The 23939-nt window shown below is 43.0% G+C and overlaps 1 protein-coding gene across 1 annotated transcript in view; it reads left to right on the top strand.

The window, feature by feature from the left end:
• LOC109880966 (fibronectin type III domain-containing protein 4) overlaps positions 1-20778 on the top strand; it is an 86643-nt gene extending 65865 nt beyond the window's left edge. The window contains exons 4-6 of the mRNA XM_020473145.2: positions 4926-5015; positions 8302-8435; positions 19608-20778. Of these exons, the coding sequence (XP_020328734.1) occupies positions 4926-5015; positions 8302-8435; positions 19608-19649 (266 nt within the window). The 3' untranslated portion in view covers positions 19650-20778. The remainder of the gene's footprint in view (positions 1-4925; positions 5016-8301; positions 8436-19607) is intronic.
• Positions 20779-23939: the final 3161 nt, after the last annotated feature.

Below are 23939 nucleotides of genomic sequence, written 5' to 3'. Positions count from 1 at the left end.
GAATGCTACCTGCCCGAATGCATAGTGCCAACTGTAAGGTTTGGTGGAGGAGGAATAATGGTGTGGGGCTGTTTTTCATGGTTCAGGCTCCTTAGTTCCAGTGATGGGAAATGTTAACGCTACAGTATACAATGACATTCTAGATGATTCTGTGCTTCCAACTTTGTGTCAACAGTTTTGGAAGGGTCCTTTCCTGTTTCAGCATGACAATGCCACCATGCACAAAGCGAGGTCCATACAGAAATAGTTTGTGGAGATCTGTGCGGAAGAACTTGACTGGCCTGCTCAGAGCCCTGACCTCAACCCCATTGAACGCCTATGGGATGAATTGGAACGCCGACTGCGAGCCAGGCCTAATCACCAAACATCAGTGCCCGACCTCACTAATGCTCTTGTGGCTGAATGGAAGCATGTCCCTGCAGCAATGTTCGAACATCTAATGGAAAGGCTTCCCAGAAGAGTGGAGGCTGTTATAGCAGCAATGTTCCAACATCTAGTGGAACGCCTTCCCAGAAGAGTGGAGGCTGTTATAGCAGCAATGTTCCAACATCTAGTGGAAAGCCTTCCCAGAAGAGTGGAGGCTGTTATAGCAGCAATGTTCCTACATCTAGTGGAAAGCCTTCCCAGAAGAGTGGAGGCTGTTATAGCAGCAATGTTCCTACATCTAGTGGAAAGCCTTCCCAGAAGAGTGGAGGCTGTTATAGCAGCAATGTTCCTACATCTAGTGGAAAGCCTTCCCAGAAGAGTGGAGGCTGTTATAGCAGCAATGTTCCTACATCCAGTGGAAAGCCTTCCCAGAATAGTGGAGGCTGTTATAGCAGCAATGTTCCTACATCTAGTGGAAAGCCTTCCCAGAAGAGTGGAGGCTGTTATAGCAGCAATGTTCCTACATCTAGTGGAAAGCCTTCCCAGAAGAGTGGAGGCTGTTATAGCAGCAATGTTCCTACATCTAGTGGAAAGGCTTCCCAGAAGAGTGGAGGCTGTTATAGCAGCAATGTTCCAACATCTAGTGGAAAGCCTTCCCAGAAGAGTGGAGGCTGTTATAGCAGCAATGTTCCAACATCTAGTGGAAAGCCTTCCCAGAAGAGTGGAGGCTGTTATAGCAGCAATGTTCCTACATCTAGTGGAAAGGCTTCCCAGAAGAGTGGAGGCTGTTATAGCAGCAATGTTCCTACATCCAGTGGAAAGCCTTCCCAGAATAGTGGAGGCTGTTATAGCAGCAATGTTCCTACATCTAGTGGAAAGCCTTCCCAGAAGAGTGGAGGCTGTTATAGCAGCAATGTTCCTACATCTAGTGGAAAGCCTTCCCAGAAGAGTGGAGGCTGTTATAGCAGCAATGTTCCTACATCTAGTGGAAAGCCTTCCCAGAAGAGTGGAGGCTGTTATAGCAGCAATGTTCCTACATCTAGTGGAAAGCCTTCCCAGAAGAGTGGAGGCTGTTATAGCAGCAATGTTCCAACATCTAGTGGAAAGCCTTCCCAGAAGAGTGGAGGCTGTTATAGCAGCAATGTTCCAACATCTAGTGGAAAGCCTTCCCAGAAGTGAGGAGGCTGTTATAGCAGCAAAGAGGGAACTAACTCCATATTTATACCCATGATTTTGGAATGAGATGTTCGACGAACAGCTGTCCACGTACTTTTGTCCATGCAGTATATATAGTGCACTACTTTTGACCAGAGCTCTATGGGCCCTGGTTAAATAGTAGTACACTATAAAGGGAAAAGGGTGCCATATGGGATTCAAAAAAGAGAGTTTCTCTTTGCTCTCACAACAGTCTTCAGGCCAGCTGGGAACTGAGTGAAGTTTTAATATATTTTATTTACACAGTTTTCTAAAAGGGGATACATCTGTCCCCGGATACACACTTCAGCATCTCAAATGGTACCCTATAGTACAGGAAATAGGACGCCATTTGAGACACATCTAAGTGTGGGGACTTACCCCTCAGGAACAGGAAACAGGAAACAGCAACTGTAACTATACAGTGTTCTAAAAGGAGAGTAAATAAAGACTATAGTTCAATTTTATTACTGCCTAGTAAATAAAGAGAGGCATGTCTGTGCTGTCAAAACACATCTGAGAAAAGAGGTTCCAAATTAGTGTGAAACTTCAAAATGTTCTGACTGCTGAGTCATTATCTAAAAAAACCTTTCAGTCTGACAGCAGACATCCGTTACAGGGAGCAACGCGACACTGGCTGCTCCCCAACAAGCTAAAGACAGACTCTGTGTGTGTGTGTGTTAGTGTGTGTGTGTGTGTGTGTGTGTGTGTGTGTGTGTGTGTGTGTGTGTGTGTGTGTCTGTGTGTCTGTCTGTGTGTCTGTCTGTGTGTCTGTCTGTGTGTCTGTGTGTTAGTGTGTGTGTGTGTGTGTGTCTGTCTGTGTGTCTGTCTGTGTGTCTGTCTGTGTGTCTGTGTGTGTGTGTGTGTTAGTGTGTGTGTGTGTGTGTGTCTGTCTGTCTGTCTGTGTGTCTGTCTGTGTGTCTGTCTGTGTGTCTGTCTGTGTGTGTGTGTGTGTGTGTGTGTGTGTGTGTGTGTGTGTGTGTGTGTGTGTGTGTGTGTGTGTGTGTGTGTGTGTGTGTGTGTGTGTGTGTGTGTGTATGTCTGTCTGTCTGTCTGTCTGTCTGTCTGTCTGTCTCATGTGTGATGTACACAAATGCACATTTCTTAAAAAAATAGCAGATAAACACAAATACACCTTGGCAGGTAAAAAATATATATAAGCTTGTTTAGTTTACATCAAATTAATGGTGCATTGATTGTCTACAACTGGACTGAAGAGATCTCTCAAGAATCGTTCCGGATGTAAATCGAATCATCACCATTAAACTAGAAAACAATCCTTGATGCAGGAGAGAGAGAGAGAGCTGTGAACATCTAAAGACAATACCAACTTAGTGGCAGTCCATCAGGTTTATTGATTGTGTGTACAATTGCATCTGCTGAGTAGAAACTGGGGAGTGGTTGCATTGATTTTGTATCAGGACAAGTCTGTAGTCCAAACACATGATTTTTTACCCCATCAGCCCTTGCGCTAGCAACTTTCCCTTGGGGGGGGGGATCCCAGTCGAAATGGGATGCAGTTTGATTATCGTCTTAAGTAGAGCTCCGTTTCACTAACTTTCTCCCCTCGGCCCCCCATGATTTTTGTAGGGATGGTCACTTGTGCGGATGATATGACCCACAATTCAATGCAAACTGTAGTCACATGTCATATGTCGGCGGCTACGAAGTGTCAAATGTAATCAACACTGCTGCATGATGATGCTAGCTTGCTAAAAGAAAATATATATTTATTTAACTAGGCAAGTCAGTTAAGAAAAAATTATTATTTTCAATGACGGCCTAGGAATAGTGGGTTAACTGCCTGTTCAGGGGCAGAACGACAGATTTGTACCTTGTCAGCTCAGGGGTTTGAACTTGCAACCTTCTGGTTACTAGTCCAACACTCTAACCACTAGGCTACCCTATATATATATAAGCATTAATTTTAGCATTGGCAAATTGGCTTCAAATCAAATGTTATTGGTCACATATACGTGGTTAGCAGATGTTAATGTGAGTGTAGCGAAATGCTTGTGCTTCTAGTTCCGACCGTGCAGTAATATCTAACAAGTAATCTATCAATTTCACTACAACTATCTTACACACACAAATGTGTACATATAAATATATGGATGAACGATGGCAGAACGGCAAGATGCAGTAGATGGTATAGAGTACAGTATATACCTATGAGATGAGTAATGTAGGGTATGTAATAATTATATAAAGTGCCATTCCACCATGCTACAGGTTATAGGATGGGAGAGGGAAGGAAATGGATCTTTAGTTTTGGCCAATCCCTTTAAATTAGGATGATTAATAGTGGAGATTGATGTGTGATTTTGACCAGCACTTCCTCTCCTCTGGGGCTGAATAGCACTTCCTCTCCTCTGAGGCTGAATAGCACTTCTTCTCCTCTGAGGCTGAATAGTACTTCCTCTCCTCTGGGGCTGAATAGCACTTCCTCTCCTCTGGGGCTGAATAGCACTTCCTCTCCTCTGGGGCTGAATAGCACTTCCTCTCCTCTGGGGCTGAATAGCACTTCCTCTCCTCTGGGGCTGAATAGCACTTCCTCTCCTCTGGGGCTGAATAGCACTTCCTCTCCTCTGGAGCTGACCAGCACTTCTGACTGGTACTGACTGGTTCTGACTGGTACTGACTGGTTCTGACCAGGTCTGTTGTCTTTCTCTCTCTGCGGTGGAGGTTATAGATAAGTCACATAAATTCAAGACTAGACTTGTCTTTTGGTAGTGACAGGGTCTGGGGTGGTTTGGTATTAACAGGGTCTGTGGTCTGTACAGATACAGAGGTCCCATACTCCTCTCTTCACATTGGAATTCTTATCTTCATTTTGCCAAAACATCATCATCCCTCAGTAACTTCAAGCATAGACAAGGGATCAACCTGATGAACCAAACTACCCAGTAATCCCCTGATTTTTGCACATTTTTAAATCACATTTACATAAGTATTCAGACCATTTGCTCAGTACTCCAGGTGAAACTGGTTGAGAGAATGCCAAAAGTGTGCACAGATGTCATCAAGGCAAAGGGTGGCTACTTTGAAGAATTTAAAAATCTAAAATATTTTTAGATTTTTTTCCCCAAATTTTTTCTTCACTATCATTCTACAATGTAGAAAATAGTAGTTTTTTTAAAAATAAAGAAAAACTCTTGAATGAGTGGGTGTTTCTTCTTCTGAGTGAGTGAGTATATTCTTCTTGTTTTTGGTGTGGTTTTCATATAATCCCTTTTGGGTTTCCAACCTCACCTGCTCACCATTTTAACAGTGTTTTTATCTGATCTGTTTTGTCTTTCACTTGTTTTCTTTTGTACAAAATAATATATAGAAAAAGGGTCTGTTGTCTCTGTCCGTCACTACAGATGACCCTGCAGTGGAAGGTCTGGACAAGTCACGGCAGCTCCAGACAGGAGAGGTGATCATCATTGTGGTCGTGCTGCTCATGTGGGCAGGTAAGGAAAAGGACAGGGCAGGTAAGGAAAATGACAGGGCAGGTAAGGAAAAGGACAGGGTAGGCAATGAAAAGGGCAGGGCAGTTAAGGAAAAGGACAGGTAAGGAAAAGGACAGGTCAGGTAAGGAAAAGGACAGGGCAGGTAAGGAAAAGGACAGGGCAGGTAAGGAAAAGGACAGGTAAGGAAAAGGACAGGTAAGGAAAAGGACAGGGCAGGTAAGGAAAAGGGCAGGGCAGGTATGGAAAAGGACAGGTCAGGTAAGGAAAAGGACAGGTAAGGAAAAGGACAGGGCAGGTAAGGAAAAGGGCAGGGCAGGTATGGAAAAGGACAGGGCAGGTATGGAAAAGGACAGGTCAGGTAAGGAAAAGGACAGGTAAGGAAAAGGACAGCGCAGGTATGGAAAAGGACAGGGCAGGTATGGAAAAGGACAGGGCAGGTAAGGAAAAGGACAGGTAAGGAAAAGGACAGGGCAGGTAAGGAAAAGGACAGGGCAGGTAAGGAAAAGGACAGGGCAGGTAAGGAAAAGGACAGGTAAGGAAAAGGACAGGTATGGAAAAAGACAGGTATGGAAAAGGACAGGTCAGGTAAGGAAAAGGATAGGGCAGGTAAGGAAAAGGACAGGTATGGAAAAAGACAGGTATGGAAAAGGACAGGGCAGGTAAGGAAAAGGACAGGTAAGGAAAAGGACAGGGCAGGTAAGGAAAAGGGCAGGTATGGAAAAGGACAGGGCAGGTAAGGAAAAGGACAGGTAAGGAAAAGGACAGGGCAGGTAAGGAAAAGGGCAGGTATGGAAAAGGACAGGGCAGGTAAGGAAAAGGACAGGTAAGTAAAAGGGCAGGGCAGGTAAGGAAAAGGACAGGGCGGGTATGGAAAAGGACAGGTAAGGAAAAGGACAGGTAAGGAAAAGGACAGGACAGGTAAGGAAAAGGACAGGTAAGGAAAAGGACAGGGCAGGTAAGGAAAAGGACAGGGCAGGTAAGGAAAAGGACAGGGCAGGTATGGAAAAGGACAGGGCAGGTAATGACTTTGCATGCTACCAATAATTTAGAAGCTCGTTATTGCAGATTGAATAGGTGAGTGTTCAGTTGTCCAAGGATGCTGTTTCCACTATACATTTACATTTTAGTCATTCAGCAGACAACTATGTCTCTGTCAATCAATCAATCCATGAATCAATCAGCCAGTCGACTACAGCACTGATTTCAAGCTCATCGTTAATTTTGACAGAATCATACAAAAGCTGGGTGATATACCCCAGGGACCTGCAGGAACAACCAGGCCTGACAGGCTGTTATACCCCAGGGACCTGCAGGAACAACCAGGCCTGACAGGTTGTTACACCCCAGGGACCTGCAGGAACAACCAGGCCTGACAGTTGCCTAATATACACTATTATAGTGTATATGCCAGGAGCATTCAAATATTACCTTAGGAGGTCCAGACTACTGCTGCTTTTCTGTTCTACCTGATCATTAGTTGCACCCACCTGGTGTCCCAGGTCTAAATCAGGCCCTGATTAGAGGGGAATCACCCACCTGCTGTCCCAGGTCTAAATCAGCCCCTGATTAGAGGGGAATCACCCACCTGCTGTCCCAGGTCTAAATCAGGCCCTGATTAGAGGGGAATCACCCACCTGGTGTCCCAGGTCTAAATTAGGCCCTGATTAGAGGGGAATCACCCACCTGGTTTCCCAGGTCTAAATCAGCCCCTGATTAGAGGGGAATCACCCACCTGGTGTCCCAGGTCTAAATTAGGCCCTGATTAGAGGGGAATCACCCACCTGGTGTCCCAGGTCTAAATCAGTCCCTGATTAGAGGGGAATCACCCACCTGGTGTCCCAGGTCTAAATTAGGCCCTGATTAGAGGGGATTCACCCACCTGGTGTCCCAGGTCTAAATCAGTCCCTGATTAGAGGGGGAATCACCCACCTGGTGTCCCAGGTCTAAATCAGCCCCTGGTTAGAGGGGAATCACCCACCTGGTGTCCCAGATCTAAATCAGTCCCTGATTAGAGGCGAATCACCCACCTGGTGTCCCAGGTCTAAATCAGCCCCTGATTAGAGGGGAATCACCCACCTGGTGTCCCAGGTCTAAATCAGTCCCTGATTAGAGGGGAATCACCCACCTGGTGTCCCAGGTCTAAATCAGTCCCTGATTAGAGGGGAATCACCCACCTGGTGTCCCAGGTCGAAATCAGTCCCTGATTAGAGGCGGAATCACCCACCTGGTGTCCCAGGTCTAAATCAGCCCCTGATTAGAGGGGAAGAATGGGGGGGAAGCAGTGAAACTGGCTCCAGGTCCAGATTTTTATTTGAGGGATAAACACTATTATATATGCACCCAGCTAACTTTCTCATTCAGAGGACCAAACAGGCAGATCACCCAACAAACATTCTCATCCAGAGAACCAAACAGGCAGATCAACCAGCTAACATTCTCATCCAGAGAACCAAACAGGCAGATCAACCAGCTAACATTCTCATCCAGGAAACCAAACAGGCAGATCAACCAGCTAACATTCTCATCCAGGGAACCAAACAGGCAGATCAACCAGCTAACATTCTCATCCAGGGAACCAAACAGGCAGATCAACCAGCTAACATTCTCATCCAGAGAACCAAACAGGCAGATCACCCAGCTAACATTCTCATCCAGGAAACCAAACAGGCCGAACGGGCCTACCAACTCCTGTTGAGGGCCCAATGTAGCTCAACGGGCCTACCAACTCCTGTTGAGTGCATAATGTAGCTCAACGGGCTGTGTAGTTATTACAAAACAAATGTCTCTATTGCCTTCTCTATTGCCTTACATGCAGCAGCACCCCGAACTAACCCATCCAGATGCTGCAGTTGTATTACTCTATTAAGGTCCACTCTAACAGCCAGCAAACACACATAGGGAAAGTATATCGATGGTGCTGTAGCTGTATGACAACAGTGAAGACATTGACTTCGTTCCAAATTGCACCATATTCCCAATATAATGCACTACTTTTGACCAGAGTCCTATTGGTCCTGGACAAAAGTAGTGCACTAGTGAGTATGGTTCCATTTCCTTCACAACCATTGGGTAGATATAATTATCTTCCCTGCTCAAAGATAAAGACACCACCATCGTCACCACCATCGTCACGCCATACCCCCCCAGGGAATGATCCACGTACCCTCTACTATGTCTCCACTACTAGTTACATGAGGTGGTGGTGACAGGGCTGTAAGTGACCCATGACATTATGTTAATCCCCATCTCTCGTCTCTCTACCCCACCCCCCCCCCCACCCCTGCAGCTGTCATTGCCCTGTTCTGTCGGCAGTATGACATCATCAAGGACAACGACTCTAGTACCGGCAAAGACAAGGTAAAGCCGTCGTCGTTGGCGAGCACGCCAGAACACTGCTCCGGAGGACTGCTAAGGAATAAGGTAAATAGATGAATGACTTAAGCAATTAATTAATCAATCAATCAACAGCACAGGACTGCTAACGAGAAAGGCAAGGTCAACCAGAGGGCATTCACTCAGACCATGGGATACATTTTGTAGGTTGCACAGTCAACTACAGGAGGACTGCTAATGAGCAAGGTACATAGTTAATGGTCAACTGATTAGCCATTTTAAGTCAAGTACCCATACTGTAACATTAAGCAATTACTCTGGTTGTAGTCATTGTAATTTACATGTACTATAGTATTTGTAATATAATTGTACTGTAGTAATTGTAATATAATTGTACTATAGTATTTGCAATATAATTGCACTATAGTAATTATAATATAATGTTAATATACATGTACTATAGTACTTGTAATGTAATTGTACTATAGTAATAGTAATGTAATTGTACTATAGTAATAGTAATGTAATTGTACTATAGTAATTGTAATATAATTGTAATATAATTGTACTATAGTAATTGTAATGTAATTGTACCATAGTAATTGTAATAGAATTGTAATGTAATTGTACTATAGTAATTGTAATGTAATTGTACTATAGTAATTGTAATGTAATTGTACTATAGTAATTGTAATGTAATTGTACTATAGTAATTGTAATGTAATTGTACTATAGTAATAGTAATGTAATTGTAATATAGTAATAGTAATGTAATTGTACTATAGTAATTGTAATGTAATTGTAATATAGTAATAGTAATGTAATTGTAATGTAATTGTAATATAGTAATAGTAATGTAATTGTACTATAGTAATAGTAATGTAATTGTACTATAGTAATAGTAATGTAATTGTACTATAGTAATTGTAATGTAATTGTAATGTAATTGTAATAGAATTGTAATGTAATTGTACCATAGTAATAGTAATGTAATTGTACTATAGTGTAATAGTAGGCACCACATTGTATACCTGATGATGTATTCATGTACTTGCATCAAATATCACGTTCAGAAGCAGTCACATACTGTACAACAACACCTGCAATCTCTACAGCTCCACCACGTTACACCCTGACTGCATCCACATATCACTCCACCACGTTACACCCGGACTGCATCCACATATCCCTCCACCACGTTACACCCTGACTGCTGGGCTGAATCATAGACTCTCCACTCTCCACTCAGAGGAGCCCATTTCTGTTGCTGCCCTCTCAGTAACCTCTATAGTGGTGCCCATTTCTGTTGCTGCCCTCTCAGTAACCTCTATAGTGGTGTCCATTTCAGCCTTGAAACCTAAGTATATCCCAGCACTCCATTTCAACTGTGAACTTCTCTGTGTGTGTGTGTGTGTGTGTTCCATTTAAAGGGAAAGATGGGATACCTAGTCAGTTGTACAACTGAATGCCTTCAACTGACATGTGTATTCCGCATTTAACCTGACCCCTCTGAATCAGAGAGGTGCTGTGGGGGGGGGCTGCCTTATTCGACATCCTCGTCTTCGGGCGCCCGGGGAACAGTGGGTTAACTACCTTACCATCAGGGGCCAAAACGACCGATTTTTACCTTTGTCAGCTCAGGGATTCGATCCAGCAGCCACTAGCTCTAACAACTAGTTTACCTGTGACCTTCTCTGTGAAAGATTCCCCTGTCGTCTAACAACCCCAGTGACATACCACGTTATGTTCACAGGCAGCCCCTCGTCACCATGGCAACCTGTACTGTTGAACTATAGGAATATACAGAACGTCCCATTGTCACATCCCTTTCCATCTCGCAGGTGTTGTCGTCAAACTGAAAAATATATAAAAAAATAGATCTAAAAAAAAATAACATACATCCTAAATTCCATATGTCAACGATGACGCCTACATTGGGTGTTAAAATGGTGGATTGTTGTAGCAGCGTCTTTATGTGGAGGGCTGCAGCAGAGAAGTGAAGCAGAAGCTATGAAAAATACACGCAACTGGGATCTGCTTGCCAAATGGGGACAGAGAGAGAGAGTGTGTGAGGGGGTGGAACACTGAATAACACTCGGTAATATAGACAACAGGTTTAGGATTTGTCCCATATGGCACCCTATTCCATATATAGACAACAGGTTTAGGATTTGTCCCATATGGCACCCTATTCCATATATAGACAACAGGTTTAGGATTTGTCCCATATGGCACCCTATTCCATATATAGACAACAGGTTTAGGATTTGTCCCATATGCCACCCTATTCCATATATAGTGCACTATTTTTCACCGGGCTATTTTGAACGATGTCCTATGAGGTCTGGTAAAAAAAATAGTGCACTATATAGGGAATAGATGTTTATTTTCTGCCTTTTAGGGAACATGCGAAAATCTTTGAGAGCTTGGTGGTATTGAAGCCATCCGCCTGTCAATGAGATGGGGTCATCTTCATTATAATGTTCACCAACACCCAGCTTCATAATAGCGTTTCAATCGGTGACCTTGAAGTAGTGGTTCGTCTTGCTCTGCAAGGGCTGCGGCTTTTGTGGCACGATGGGTAACGATGCTTCGAGGATGTCTGTTGTCGTTGTGTGCAGAGGGTCCCTGGTTCGGGGCGAGGAGAGGGACGGAAGCTATACTGTTACACCTATGTTTTTGCCAGATGTAATTTGATTCTATGTATTCTTCAATCACAGCTGTTTTCTGACCTGCTGTTCCTTCGGGGTTTTTTTATTAGTGCATTTCTGTACTGTTTTAGTGTTCTGGGTCTCTTCGGTTTTGGTTGGATAGGTTCCTCAACTTCTTTATTAGGTTTTTTCACTCTTCATCAAACCATTTCTCATTGCTGTTAATTTTCTTAGGTTTTCTGCTTGATTTTGTATTTATTTGTTAGCCGATATGTCAAATATACTGTTCAGGCTTTCTACTAAGTGAACACTTTCACTATTGCAGGGAAACATTTTGCAGAGGAAGTTGTCTCTGAGGGATTGGATTCGTTTTTTTTGTCCAATTATTCTTTGGTCGGCTTCTACACTATCTTCCTTCCATCGATAGCATTTTTTAATAGCATGCAGTTTGTTGGGCTTTGATGCCTCATGGTTGAGTATTGTTCTGTTCAAGTAGGTTGTGATTTTGCTGTGATCTGATAGGGGTGTCAGTGGACTGACTGTGAACTATCTGAAAGACTTTGGGTTGAGGTCAGTGATAGAGTAGTCTACAAGGGTTGTTGGTGTACCTACCGTAGGAAGCCCCTCAAAGCATACCATTGACTATGTACAGATCCAGCATGCGACAGCTCTGTTTTTGTTGGTTATGTTGTCGTAGTTGAATTCTGTCATCTCCAAGTACATTCGGAAAGTATTCAGACCCCTTGACTTTTTCCACATTTTCTAAAATTGATTAAATTGTTTTTTTTCCCTCATCAAACTATACACACACAATACCCCATAATGACAAATGTATAAAAAATGTATAAAAAAAAAGAACATTTACATAAGTAAGACCCTTTACTCAGTACTTTGTTGAAGCACCTTTTGGCAGCGATTACAGCCTCGAGTCTTCTTGGGTATGACGTTACAAGCTTGGCACACCTGTATTTGAATGGGGAGCATTGCTGCGTAGCTGTTTTCAGGTCTCTCCAGAGATGTCCGATCGGGTTCAAGTCCGGGCTCTGGCTGGGCCACTCAAGGACAGAGACTTGTCCCAAAGTCACTCATGCGTTGCCTTGGCTATGTGCTTAGGGTTATTGTCCTGTTAAAAGTGAAACTGAAACTGTCACGTCTAATCAAGGTGGGTGGAATGGCGCAGGCGCAGAGAGCGATAATAAAGTTTATTCTCCGGTGAACAAAACAAACACGGTCAACCCAAACACACACAGGGTGAAATTATCCAACATAGGATAACAAACAAACACGGTCAACCCAAACACACACAGGGTGAAATTATCCAACACAGGATAACAGACAAACCGGAGAATAAGAAACACAATAACACCGACAGACGAAAATGAATGACAAAATAAACAATCCCGCACAAAACAAGGGTGGGACAACCTACATTATATACAGACACTAATTATCTAAACAACACACAGGTGAAACCAATCAGACAAAACCAACAGATACGCGAAAAGGGATCGGTAGTGGCTAGTAGGACGGAAGTGGTGACAGAAACTTCACCCCAGTCTGATGTCCTGAACGCTCTTTGCATGGCTCCGTTCATCTTTCCCTCAGTCCCTGCCGCTGAAAAACATCATGATGCTGCCACTACCAAGCTTCACCGAAGGGATGGTGCCAAGATTCCTCCAGACATGACGCTTGGCATTCTGGCCAAAGAGTTAAATCTTTGTTTCATCAGACCAGAGAATCTTGTTTCTCATGGTCTGAGTCCTTTAGGTGCCTTTTGGCAAACTCCAAGTGGGCTGTCATGTACCTTTTACTGAGGAGTGGCTTCCGTCTGGCCACTCTTATCATAAGGGCCTTATTGGTGGAATCCTACAGAGATGGTTGTCCTTCTGGAAGGTTCTCCCATTTCCACAGAGGAACTCTGGAGCTCAGTCAGAGGCCCTTCTCCCTCGATTGCTCAGTTTGTCCGGTCGGCCAGCTCTAAGAAGAGTCTTGGTGGTTTCAAACAACTTCCATTTAAGAATGATGGTGGCCACTGTGTTCTTGGTGAAACTTCAATGCTGCAGAGATGTTTTGGTACCCTTCCCCAGATCTTTGCCTTGATACAATCCTATCTCTGTCTACAGACAATTCCTTTGACCTCATGGCTTTGTTTTTGCTCTGACTTGCACTGCCAACTGTGGGGCCTTATATAGACAGGTGTGTGCATTTCCAAACCATATCAGATCAATTGAATTTACCACACCTGGACTCCAATCAAGTTGTAGAAACATTTCAAGGATGATCAATGGAAACAGGATGAAACCGGAGCTCAATTTTGAGTCTCATAACAAAGGGTCTGAATACTTATATATTTTTAATACATTTATAATACAGTTTCTTAAAACATGTTTTTGCTTAGTCATTATGAGGTATTGTGTGTAGATTGATGAAGACATTTTTTAAATTGAAATTGAATACATTTTGTAATAAGGCTTAACTTAACTTAACAAAATGTGAAACTTGGTAGGCTTGATTACCAACAACGACGAGACGGCCTACAGGGAGGAGGTGAGGGCCCTCGGAGTGTGGTGTCAGGAAAATAACCTCACACTCAACAAAGTGTGTCAACAAAACAAAACTAAGGAGATGATTGTGGACTTCAGGAAACAGCAGAGGGAACAACCCCCCTATCCACATCGATGGAAAAGTAGTGGAGAGGGTAGTAAGTTTTAAGTTCCTCGGCGTACACATCACAGACAAACTGAATTGGTCCACCTACACAGACAGCATCGTGAAGAAGGTGCAGCAGCGTCTCTTCAACCTCAGGAGGCTGAAGAAATTCGGCTTGTCACCAAAAGCACTCACAAACTTCTACAGATGCACAATCGAGAGCATCCTGTTGGGCTGTATCACCGCCTGGTACGGCAACTGCTCCGCCCACAACCGTAAGGCTCTCCAGAGGGTAGTGAGGTCTGCACAACGCATCACCGGGGGCAAACTACCTGCCCTCCAGGACACCTACACCACACGATGTCACAGGAAGGCCATTAAGATCATCAAGGACAGCAACCACCCGAGCCACTGCCTGTTCACCCCGCTATCATCCAGAAGGCGAGGTCAGTACAGGTGCATCAAAGCTGGGACCGAGAGACTGAAAAACAGCTTCTATCTCAAGGCCATCAGACTGTTAAACAGCCACCACTAACATTGAGTGGCTGCTGCCAACACACTCACTCAACTCCAGACACTTTAATAATGGGAATTGATGGGAAATGATGTAAAATATATCACTAGCCACTTTAAACAATGCTACCTAATATAATGTTTACATACCCTACCTTATTCATCTCATATGTATACGTATATACTGTACTCTATACCATCTACTGCATCCTTATGTAATACATGTATCACTAGCCACTTTAACTATGCCACTTTGTTTACATACTCATCTCATATGTATATACTGCACTCAATACCATCTACTGTATCTTGCCTATGCCGCTCTGTACCATCACTCATTCATATATCTTTATGTACATATTCTTTATCCCCTTACACTTGTGTCTATAAGGTAGTAGTTTTGGAATTGTTAGCTAGATTACTTGTTGGTTATTACTGCATTGTCGGAACTAGAAGCACAAGCATTTCGCTACACTCGCACTAACATCTGCTAAACATGTGTATGTGACAAATAAAATTTGATTTGATTTGATTTAGCCTAGTAGCCTAGTGGTTAGAGTGTAGAGGCGACAGGGTAGCCTAGTGGTTAGAGTGTAGAGGCGGCAGGGTAGCCTAGTGGTTAGAATGTAGAGGTGGCAGGGTAGCCTAGTGGTTAGAGTGTAGAGGTGGCAGGGTAGCCTAGCGGTTAGAGTGTAGAGGCGGCAGGGTAGCCTAGTGGTTAGAGTGTAGAGGCGGCAGGGTAGCCTAGTGGTTAGAGTGTAGAGGTGGCAGGGTAGCCTAGTGGTTAGAGTGTAGAGGTGGCAGGGTAGCCTAGTGGTTAGAGTGTCAGGGGAGTGTCTCGCAGGGGCCATTGCTCTTGTGTTAGGTGTTTGTGGCTGTCAGGGGAGTGTCTCGCGGGGTCCATTGCTCTTGTGTTAGGTGTTTGTGGTTGTCAGGGGAGTGTCTCGCGGGGTCCATTGCTCTTGTGTTAGGTGTTTGTGGTTGTCAGGGGAGTGTCTCGCAGGGTCCATTGCTCTTGTGTTAGGTGTTGGACACAGTCACCGGAAATGATTGCGTTTAACCGCCTTATGGTAGTGGAAGTCTTATCGTGGTAGCAGGGTGGAAGTCTTATCATGGTAGCAGGGTGGAAGTCTTATCGTGGTAGCAGGGTGGAAGTCTTTTCGTGGTAGCAGGGTGGAAGTCTTATCGTGGTAGCAGGGTAGAAGTCTTTTCGTGGTAGCAGGCTGGAAGTCTTATCGTGGTAGCAGGGTGGAAGTCTTATCGTGGTAGCAGGGTGGAAGTCTTATCGTGGTAGCAGGGTGGAAGTCTTATCGTGGTAGCAGGGTGGAAGTCTTATCGTGGTAGCAGGGTGGAAGTCTTATCGTGGTAGCAGGGTGGAAGTCTTATCGTGGTAGCAGGTTGGAAGTCTTATCGTGGTAGCAGGGTGGAAGTCTTATCGTGGTAGCAGGGTGGAAGTCTTATCGTGGTAGCAGGGTGGAAGTCTTATCGTGGTAGCAGGGTGGAAGTCTTATCGTGGTAGCAGGGTGGAAGTCTTATCATGGTAGCAGGGTGGAAGTCTTATCGTGGAGATCACCACTCATGAGTTGTGGAAGAAGCTTTTTTCAGCCACTCCATTGGGTGTTGTTGCCACCCTTTCCTGCTGTGTGCTGGGGGGGGGGGGGGGGTTGTTTCTCCACTTGGGGTTGCTCGTCTGTGGGGCTGTTTAAGGAAGGGGTCTGGTCTTAGTTGTTTGGGTTGGGGGAATCGTCACCAAGAAAAGAGCTTCTCCTGCTGTTCACCCTCTTTGATTCTGTGGAAGTCTTGCTGAAACTGTTTGGAGTTGCCCTGTACCAATACTGTTCCAGACTTACAGGTTGACATTGGCTGTCTCAGAGTCCTCATTGTCTGGGTACCCTGAGTTTGCACACATCGCTAACGCCCCCTCCCTTGACAGATGAATAGTGTGTTAATATAGCAGGCATCCCCTGGCGCCATGCCAGGGGATGATCTGTGTGGAAGATTAAGTTGCTTACGTTCTCATTTTTGTAGCAGTCAGCAAAAAAAACTGTCTGTGGATTGTCCACGAGGAGCTTCTTTTTCTACTCTTTCCATGCCCTCTCTTTTCTTTTCTGTTTTTACATCCAAAGGGTACTGTACTGTGATGACCTCTGCTCAGGGGGGAAGCCATGGAACAAGGGGACCAAAGAGGCCTCTGCATTTGGGAGGCTGTGAAACTCTGCAGCCATTGTTGGTCTCAAGGGCTTTCACACCTTTCACTTTACACCTCTGTACAAATTGAAGTTGCAGGGTATGTTTTGTCCTTGCAAGCTTGGTAGCCTTTTAAGTTAGCATTCAGACTTTATTAAGTCAAATATCTAGAGATTATTGTAAGGTATTTTTCTTCTTGGCTTTAGAAGTAGCTTCAGACTAAACATTACTCACTCAGTTCCAGGTTGGATGGTATTTTGGGGGATTTCTGCTTCTTTTGCTGGTTGTTGATTTGCCAGAGAATTTGCTGGACAGTCGTTGGCAGTAAGAATCCTTAGTAGGAGGAATCCTTCCAGGTAATTTTGACCAAAATCAGGTTGTAGGTTTGGAGTAGGAGTGGAGTTTTTGGAGTGGTTATGTTGTGGAGGGTAGTATGCTATATATGTCCTTCTGAAAAAAATCTAAGTTTATCCAAGACTAAACCATAAAAAATATTGCTGAAATGTTCTTTCTCTCTCTCTTGCTCTCTCTCTCTCTCTCTCCAATTCAATTCAATGGGTTTTATTGGCATGGGAAACATATGTTTGCATTGCCACAGCAAGTGAAATAGATAATAAACAAAAGTGAAATAAACAATGTAAAATGAACAGTAAACATTACACTCACAGAAGTTCCAAAGGAATAGAAACATTTTAAATGTCATATTATGTTTTTATACAGTGTTGTAATGATGTGCAAATAGTTAAAGTACAAAAGGGAAAATAAATAAACATAAATACAGGTTGCATTTATGTTTTCGATCTTCACTGCCCTTTTCTTGTGGCAACAGGTCAAATATCTTGCTGCAGTGATTCACACCGTGGTATTTCACTCGATAGACATTGGAGTTTATCAAGATTGGATTTGTTTTCTAATTCTTTGTTGGATCTGTGTAATCTGAGGGAAATATGTGTCCTCTAATATGGTCATACATTTGGCAGGAGGTTAGGAAGTGCAGGTCAGTTTCCACCTCATTTTGTGGGCTGTCCTGGGGCTTTGTCCAGGTTCATCTCTCTGTAGGTGATGGCTTTGTTATGGAAGGTTTGGGAATGGCTTCCTTTTAGGTGGTTGTAGAATTTAACGGCTTTTTTATGGATTTTTGATAATTAGCGGGTATCGGCCTGATTCTGCTCTGCATTGGTGTTTTACGTTGTACACAGAGGATATATTTATCAGAATTCTGCATGCAGTCTCAATTTGGTGATTGTCCATTTAGTGAATTCTTGGTTGGTGAGCGGACCCCAGACCCCCTCACTCACATTCAGACCATTTTGTTTCCCTCTGACAGTATAATAATAACAAATGAACCTGTTTAACAGCAGAGAAATTATATTTTTTCAACATGAAATTTGATTACTTTTCCTAGAGTGACCCCAACATTAGAAAAAGTGAAACATCTCCTTTGTTCATATTTCCATGAAAGCTGTACAACACCAGGGGACAAAGGTTGTCTTAGGATCATTTTTGACCCGGCAGTTATAAAATCGTTGACACACCACAAAGACACACACAGATACAATGAGAAATTGAGATTATGTGAGCTACTGATTGAACAAAGCCAGCAGCTCCTGAAGATGAAGATCACCATGGTTGGCATAGTTAGAAAGAACAAGCCTGAACTCCCCCCTGCACTCCTCATAACAATGGGGAAAGAGGCCTTCTCATCAAAATTTGCCTCAACCCCTCCACCCCTCTAGTTTCTTACCTCCCAAAGAGGAACAAGAATGTGGTCCTCCTGAGCACACTGCACAAAATGGCTGAGATCAGTGATCGTGAGGACAGGAAGCCAACCATCATCCTGGACTACAACCACAACAAAGGAGGCGTAGACAACCTGGACAACCTGGACAAGGTGATTGGAACTTACAGCTGCAGGAGGATGTCCGCTGGCCCCTGGTCATCTTCCATAACATCATTGATGTGTCCTCATACAATGCCTTTGTGATATGGAACAATATCAAACCTACTTGGATGCCTGATAAGCAGAACAAGAGGAGGGTGTTCCTAGAGCAGCTGGGAAAGGCACTTGTAACCCCACACATTCAAAGACAGGAGCACCTCCCCCGCACAGCAGCCTCTGCAGCGCTTGTGAAAGCTGTTCAGGGGGCTGAATCTTGTCCTGATCCACCTGAGGCTGCAGCTGGGGCAGGCAAGAGAAGGAGATGCCAATTCTGCCCCCCAAAGGACTGTAAATCAAATACTATGTGCTGCACATGTGAGGAATACATCTGCAAAGTCCATGCACACACTTGTATACTGTCCTACATGTGCTAATTAGAGTTGATTGATTCATGTTCTTCACTATTTGTATCTATTATTCTTAATTTATTCTTATTTATTGTTGTTGTTTATAAACCTTGTGGGTGGGGGCAATGGTTAAAAAATGGGAGAAGACTAGTATTTTGTAGTTGAAGTCCTCGATGGTACAGTATATAAGAATATATATCACTATGTTACCAAAAAAGTTCAAGACCGTTATTGTTCCCCTTCAATAAAATGCATTCAAAATTACTTTCTGCACATTTCTGCTACTTTCTTAGGCTATACAAGTGCTATCTCTTGCTAATTTTTTTAAATTTTATTTACACCTATACAGTACCTTTATCAATAATAATACAAATAAACCTCTACTATAGTAAAGAAAACAATTATGACAAGTGTGTTGTAATAAAAACGAGTGTTGTCCACTGACTAAATGCAGTCTTACTGCTCTGTGAAGAGGGAAAACCCAGACAGTTGGTGATGAATGATGGGTTCTTCATGAAAAATAGATTTGGTGTTTAAAATTAAATTAAGCTGCTTTATTTTAGGGGTTTAGTAAAGGCGGGTCATTTTTTACCCTTAGGACAAGGGGGGTATACAGAATGTTAAGACGACACAATAATTTTGCACGCCCAATTTTTCAGTTTTTGATTTGTTAAAAAAAGTTTGAAATATCCAATAAATGTCGTTCCACTTCATGATTGTGTCCCACTTGTTGTTGATTCTTCACAAAAAAATACAGTTTTATATCTTTATGTTTGAAGCCTGAAATGTGGCAAAAGGTCGCAAAGTTCAAGGGGGCCGAATACTTTCGCAAGGCACTGTAAGTTTTGGCCTCTACAATGGCCTTCTTTAGAACACAAAAATAATAATTTGGTTGTGTTTATGAAGGTCTTAGGTAACGTTAGAATATTGCTCACGAAGCCTGATGTGTCTGGTCTGTTTCCATCTATTCCAGTTTCATCCGTCGCTACAATCCATCAACATAATTGAGGTGTAAGGGAAGAATGCAGAAAGCAGACGCCAATTCCAACCTTCCTCCTCCGTCGCTACGTTCTCCAACTCCTCAAATCGTCTCTCCTCCTCTCTGATGAAGACGAAACAAGTCATTAGATAAACTGCCGCCCTGAGGCATGACCGTTGATGCATGTCGGCCAAGCTAATTTAGCAAAGAACACACACACACACACACACACACAGAGAGTTAAGTATACTGTACATACACTCTTTTAATGTTAATACGTTATACATAAAGTATTTCAAGTGAGATACTTGGTTTGTAATTAGTACACCACGGCCATCTCTGGGACATCTGTCTCTGTCGTAGATTCAACCCGTGTTGCTGAAGATAGATCCTCTTAAAGGCAATGTTCCTGTGTTTTCGCAGAGGCTGCAATGACTGTCCACTCTGCATATGTCGGTAGGCTCAATCGGGAAAATTCCCTTTAAAATGTTATCGTGGTAAAACACGGATCTTCCGCAATACAGACTGAATCTAGCCCTTTGTGTTCATGTTGTCCTGTGTGATTTAAAAAATATATAAACTAGATTATGGATTATGTTACTTTGATTATATCCTTGGATCAGTTTTTTTTTGCATCTTAATCCTCTTCCCCCCCCTTGTACAGTCATTTCACAATAATAACATCCCAATTGTTTGCCACAAAATACTCATACTTGGGAGTAATTATCACAGGTGAAAATATTGTGATCTGAGTCCGACAGACTATAGCGATGCTAATAAGTACAAATGATGGAAACTAGTTCTGAACACATGCAGTTGTATATGAATACATACCTTATGACCATCGTCAACGCGTTACTGACGCATGTCTGTGCATATGAAGAAATGTCTATATTCCATAAGATTGACTACTGGAGGGGCGCATGCCGGTCATTCATCCATAGTATAATATTTGATGTGCTCTCTATTTTACCAATACAAAATATGCAACAACAGAAATTATTGCAATACTGGGAAAGCAGAATATTATACATTTTTATATTATCATTTGATCATCCTTCCTTTTAATTAGGACTTGTTTGATTGGATGTTTTGACACTTGTAAATATCCTGACACTGTGTTTTATCTGAACTATTGAACAATAAAGTTTATTTCAAATTCAAACGGAATATCTGCTGCCCAGACTGATTATGATGTAACAGGGGAAATGACCCAAATTGAAATTGCATGCATATGTATCACACGGGTCTATCACGGGAGAAATCAACATCTTGACCATTAGGACATTGTCTCTTAGCCCCGAGGGTCAACACTCATTCTGAAGTCGCCGGCGGGTCTACCATCTAGCCGTCCCGTGACCATGTACTAAAACAGATCATCGTTTTTTCTATATTGTTTTCTATGTTCACCAATAGGACGATGGGGATGAAAGTTGCTCATTAACCCTCCTGCTGCGTTCCGGGTCGAATTGGACCGATTTTTCTCTCTCTGAAAAATGTAGTTCATTTAATTTGATTGTCCTAAGGTTCCATGACTTTGTCCACACAGGGCTTCTGAACACACAAAATACATTTTTATGATTTTTTTCATTAAATTATTTAACTTTTGTACACCTGTGTTGTTCCCCAGTCAAAAATAACAGGTCACTAGAATGGGTGAATGGGTGAGACTACAATTAGTGTATAAAATTGAGTTCAGGCACATGCCCATTCATCAGATGGACACACTTCCTCTCCCAGACCCCCACGTGCATGTGCCTGAACACACACACACACACCTCACTCCCCTTCTTGGCTTCCATGGCAACCCCCACGAGAACCTTTCCCCAATAGAATCTTTCCCCAATAGAATCTTTCCCCAATAGAACCTTTCCCCAATAGAATCTTTCCCCAATAGAACCTTTCCCCAATAGAACCTTTCCCCAATAGAATCTTTCCCCAATAGAACCTTTCCCCAATAGAATCTTTCCCCAATAGAACCTTTCCCCCATAGGAACCACACCTGTTGGCATTCTCACAAACAATCGCAACATTGTTTCAATAATATATAAACACTGGTATATAAAAGCTTTTTTGAGGCCTTGCTCACAATTCATTCTGTGGCGGCACAATGGCCAAACAATATACTGTATGTGAGGCTCTTGATCATATCTTTGATCTTTTTTTATTTTTTTTTAACCTTTATTTTACTAGGCAAGTCAGTTAAGAACAAATTCTTATTTTCAATGACGGCCTGGGAACAGTGGGTTAACTGCCTGTTCAGGGGCAGAACGACAGATTTGGGGTTTGAACTTGCAACCTTCCGGTTACTAGTCCAGCGCTCTAACCACTAGGCTACCCTGCCGCCCCGGCATGACACTGGTGAGAAGGAGAGAGTCCCTGTTAAACTTTGACACAAAGTAGTCTATGATAAATAGCACAATATGTTTCATCTGAGTATTTGTTATAGTCAAAATAATCCATACATTATGCTTTTTTTAAACTCAAAAACGAGTTGTATGAGCTCAGGTCAATGAGGCCTACATGCCATAAATAGCAAATAGAAGATCAAAACTTGTAATGTTCATAAGAATGTAAGTTGATAAAAAGATGTAACACAACATTAGGTGATAATATATGTATTATTATGGATTTATAAATCAGGTATAATGGGGCGGCCATTTTGGACCGGGAACACAGAATTAATTAACATGAATCAACGAACACAACAGGAGGGTTAAACTAAAGTTATCATTGTATTCTTATTTATTCATAGTAATGAATCATGTCAAATGATGACATCATCTCGTGTTATGTCTACGTTACAATTTATGGTCAACCTATTTTCTCTTGACATCATTAATTATGTTTACACCAGAATTATCAAAGATACATTTGCCAACTGCTGTGGAAGATAGTTTATGAAAGAAGATTCAACAACCAAATATGAACTGCAATTAAATTGAAACATGAACTGCAATTAGTCACACAGTAGACTAGACACCACATCCGTCACACAGTAGACTAGACACCACATCAGTCACACAGTAGACTAGACACCACATCAGTCACACAGTAGACTAGACACCACATTAGTCTCACAGTAGACTAGACACCACATCAGTCACACAGTAGACTAGACACCACATCAGTCACACAGTAGACTAGACACCACATCAGTCTCACAGTAGACTAGACACCACATCAGTCTCACAGTAGACTAGACACCACATAAGTCACAGTAGACTAGACACCACATCAGTCACACAGTAGACTAGACACCACATCAGTCACACAGTAGACTAGACACCACATCAGTCTCACAGTAGACTAGACACCACATAAGTCACACAGTAGACTAGACACCACATCAGTCACACAGTAGACTAGACACCACATCGGTCACACAGTAGACTAGACACCACATCAGTCACACAGTAGACTAGACACCACATTAGTCACACAGTAGACTAGACAGCACATCAGTCTCACAGTAGACTAGACACCACATTAGTCACACAGTAGACTAGACAGCACATCAGTCTCACAGTAGACTAGACACCACATCAGTCTTACAGTAGACTAGACACCACATCAGTCACACAGTAGACTAGACACAATTTCAGTCACACGGTAGACTAGAAACCACATCAGTCACACAGTAGACTAGACACCACATCAGTCACACAGTAGACTAGACACCACATCAGTCACACAGTAGACTAGACACCACATCAGTCACACAGTAGACTAGACACCACATCAGTCTCACAGTAGACTAGACACCACATCAGTCTCACAGTAGACTAGACACCACATAAGTCACACAGTAGACTAGACACCACATCAGTCACACAGTAGACTAGACACAATTTCAGTCACACGGTAGACTAGACACCACATCAGTCACACAGTAGACTAGATACCACATCAGTCACACAGTAGACTAGACACCACATCAGTCACACAGTAGACTAGACACCACATCAGTCACACAGTAGACTAGACACCACATCAGTCTCACAGTAGACTAGACACCACATCAGTCTCACAATAGACTAGACACCACATCAGTCACACAGTAGACTAGACACCACATCAGTCACACAGTAGACTAGACACCATTTCAGTCACACAGTAGACTAGACACCACATCAGTCACACAGTAGACTAGACACCACATCAGTCACACAGTAGACTAGACACCACATCAGTCACACAGTAGACTAGACACCACATCAGTCACACAGTAGACTAGATACAATTTCAGTCACACGGTAGACTAGACACCACATCAGTCACACAGTAGACTAGACACCACATCAGTCACACAGTAGACTAGACACC

Source organism: Oncorhynchus kisutch, linkage group LG21 (assembly GCF_002021735.2).
Source record: "Oncorhynchus kisutch isolate 150728-3 linkage group LG21, Okis_V2, whole genome shotgun sequence".
Classification (NCBI taxonomy): domain Eukaryota; kingdom Metazoa; phylum Chordata; class Actinopteri; order Salmoniformes; family Salmonidae; genus Oncorhynchus; species Oncorhynchus kisutch.
Note: the sequence above shows the minus strand (reverse complement) of the source record. Positions and strands in the feature narration are given on the sequence as shown.